Source organism: Bactrocera neohumeralis, unplaced genomic scaffold (assembly GCF_024586455.1).
Source record: "Bactrocera neohumeralis isolate Rockhampton unplaced genomic scaffold, APGP_CSIRO_Bneo_wtdbg2-racon-allhic-juicebox.fasta_v2 ctg1403, whole genome shotgun sequence".
NCBI classification, from domain to species: domain Eukaryota; kingdom Metazoa; phylum Arthropoda; class Insecta; order Diptera; family Tephritidae; genus Bactrocera; species Bactrocera neohumeralis.
The window spans coordinates 1-2,697 of record NW_026089710.1 but is presented as its reverse complement, the minus strand read 5'-3'; the positions used below and the strand labels follow the sequence as shown (position 1 = coordinate 2,697).

Sequence of the window (2,697 nt, the reverse complement as noted above, 5' to 3'; positions counted from 1 at the left end):
TTTACAGCCCTGTATATCCGTAACCCAAGGATTAGTAATGTTGAAAGACTCTTTCACCTTACTCAGAAGACCCGAGGAGAAGCAAGAGAGGTTATTCAAAACGCACCCTTGACAAATGATGGTTTCATACTCGCCTGGAAAAATTTAGTCGACCAATACGAAAATAAGAGGTTGCAGGTAAACACCCAATTAAAGACCCTTTTTAACCTACCCCAAGTAACTCAGGAAACAGGTTGTGCTATAAAAAGCTTACAACGTTCCGTTAATAACGTTTTAACTAATTTAAATAACCTTGAGATTGACACACAAAGCTGGGATCCGATATTGATATATCTTTGTAGTTCAAAACTACCTAAACAAACTCTCGAAACCTTTGAATATACCCTAGCAGACAATTCAGATATACCGACGTGGTCAAATTTCGACAATTTTTTAACCCACAAATACAAAACCCTCGAATCTGTTGGAAATTTCAAAGCTTCAGTAGCAAAATTACCCCCATTCCACACCGGTACAGTTAAAAGAACAGATGAAAAGAAATATAACACTTTTCATGCAAACGTGGCTGAAACGCCAATTGCTAGACCCTCTAACACCCAAAGGAATAGTAATTTGAACTTTACTCAAAAAAATATATGTAGATACAGAAAGCTGTAAGCTCTGCAAAAAGCAGCACCCTATTCGAGAATGTCCCAAATTTCTCGCAATGAATGTAGAGACACGTATCTCCACAATCAAAAAATATGGTTATTGCTATAACTGCTTGGCTATTTCACATAGCTACAAGAACTGTGTGAGTAAATTCTCGTGTCGTAAGTGTCACAAAAAACACAATACTCTGATACACAGAGAATCCAGCTTTCGACCTGAATCAACTCCGGAAATACCAAACGTCACTAGTTCGAACCCTGAAAACGCTTCAAGTACCGCACCACCCACCCAAAGCACAAATACAACTCGGCAATCCTACACAACAACTATACAGTCCACTAAATCATCAACCCAAGACCCACCCAACCCAAGTAGGAAGCAGATATTACTCGGTACTGCAATGGTTCAAATAGAACATAATGGCCAGCGATATTCCGCGAGAGCTCTTATTGATTCAGGATCGGAAGCCACATTTATATCTCGAAGACTTCAAAGAAGTTTGGATATACCCACCCACTCTGTATCAGCCCAAGTGACCGGACTAAACAATGCAGTTTCAGCAACACCAACGAGTATTTGTGAAATCACACTTTGCTCACCCTTAAACACCAATTATAAGCTATCAGCACAGGCATTTATACTAAATAGCCTAACTGATAATTTACCCTCATACCCCATAGATCCAAAGCAGTGTCTTAAAAATCTTGGATTCACGTTAGCCGACACCCAATTTCACAAACCCAGACCCGTGGATATACTAATCGGTAGTGATATCTATCGAAGTATTTTACTCAATGGAGTAAAGCGAAACGTACTAGGTTCACTCTTAGCTCAAGAGACAGAATTCGGATGGATATTGTCCGGACCCATCACCCAACCCACCCAAAATTCCACCATAGTTTCATTTCACAATAAAGTGAACCCTGAGAATCTACTCACACGTTTTTGGGAGGTGGAGGAAATCCCAAAGGAATCCGTAGTTTCCAAATCGGATCAAATTTGTGAGGAAATTTTCCAAAAAACTACCCGTCGTAATCCAGATGGGCGCTATATAGTAACCCTACCCTTCAAAGAACCCGACAATATTGATATCGGATACTCTAGACATATAGCGTTGGCCCAATTCCTCCGAAATGAACGAGCTTTACTTAAAAAACCCGAAGTGAAGGCAGAATATGACAAAGCAATTATGGAATATTTGGAACTCGGACAAATGAAGAAAATAGAATATGACCCTTCTGTTAAAGCGACCCAATATTACTTACCACACCACGCAGTCATTAAACCCGACCGTATAACCACGAAATTGCGTGTGGTATTTAATGCATCTTGCCCCACGTCAAATCACAAAAGCTTGAATGACGTCTTACATATCGGGCCTACTTTACAAAAGGACCTTGTCATTCTGATCACAAATTGGCGACTCTTCCAATTCGTTTTTAATGCGGATATTCAGAAAATGTACCGGCAAATACTCGTAGACCCTAATCACACTCGGTTCCAAAGGATATTATTTAGGAAGTCCCCGGAAGACACAATAGAAGACTTCGAATTGCAAACAGTCACGTTCGGCATAAATTGTGCGCCGTATCTAGCGATCCGTACCCTCATGAAGCTAGCTGATGATATAGAAGAAACCCACCCATTAGCAGCCAAAATACTTCGCCAGGAAATGTATGTAGACGATGTTTTAGCTGGAACACATGACCTGACCACGGCAAAGTCAGCACGAGATGAACTCATTTCCGCTCTGAAGTCCCCAGGATTCGCTCTGCGAAAATGGACCTCCAATGACCCACACATTCTGAAAGGACTTCCACAGGATCATCTTTTAGAAACGGAAACACTCAACCTTTCGGAACCCGAGAACACCAAAACCCTGGGCATTCGATGGAACTCCAAAAAGGATTCATTTTTCTTCCTCGTCAACCCAATGGAGAAAAAACCCGCACACACCAAACGTGAAGTTTTATCAGCCATAGCAAAATTGTTTGACCCAGCCGGTTGGCTTAGTCCAATAATAATCACGGCAAAAATAATTATGCA

The 2,697-nt window shown here is 41.0% G+C and overlaps 1 protein-coding gene across 1 annotated transcript; it reads left to right on the top strand.

Annotated features, from left to right (window-relative positions):
- Nucleotides 1-706: 706 nt before the first annotated feature.
- LOC126766485 (uncharacterized) lies at nt 707-1,966 on the top strand (the record flags this gene model as incomplete). The annotated part of the gene is made up of 1 exon (XM_050484259.1): nt 707-1,966. A coding segment is annotated over exon 1 (1,260 nt), but the record flags the coding sequence as incomplete, so codon positions are not given.
- Nucleotides 1,967-2,697: the final 731 nt, after the last annotated feature.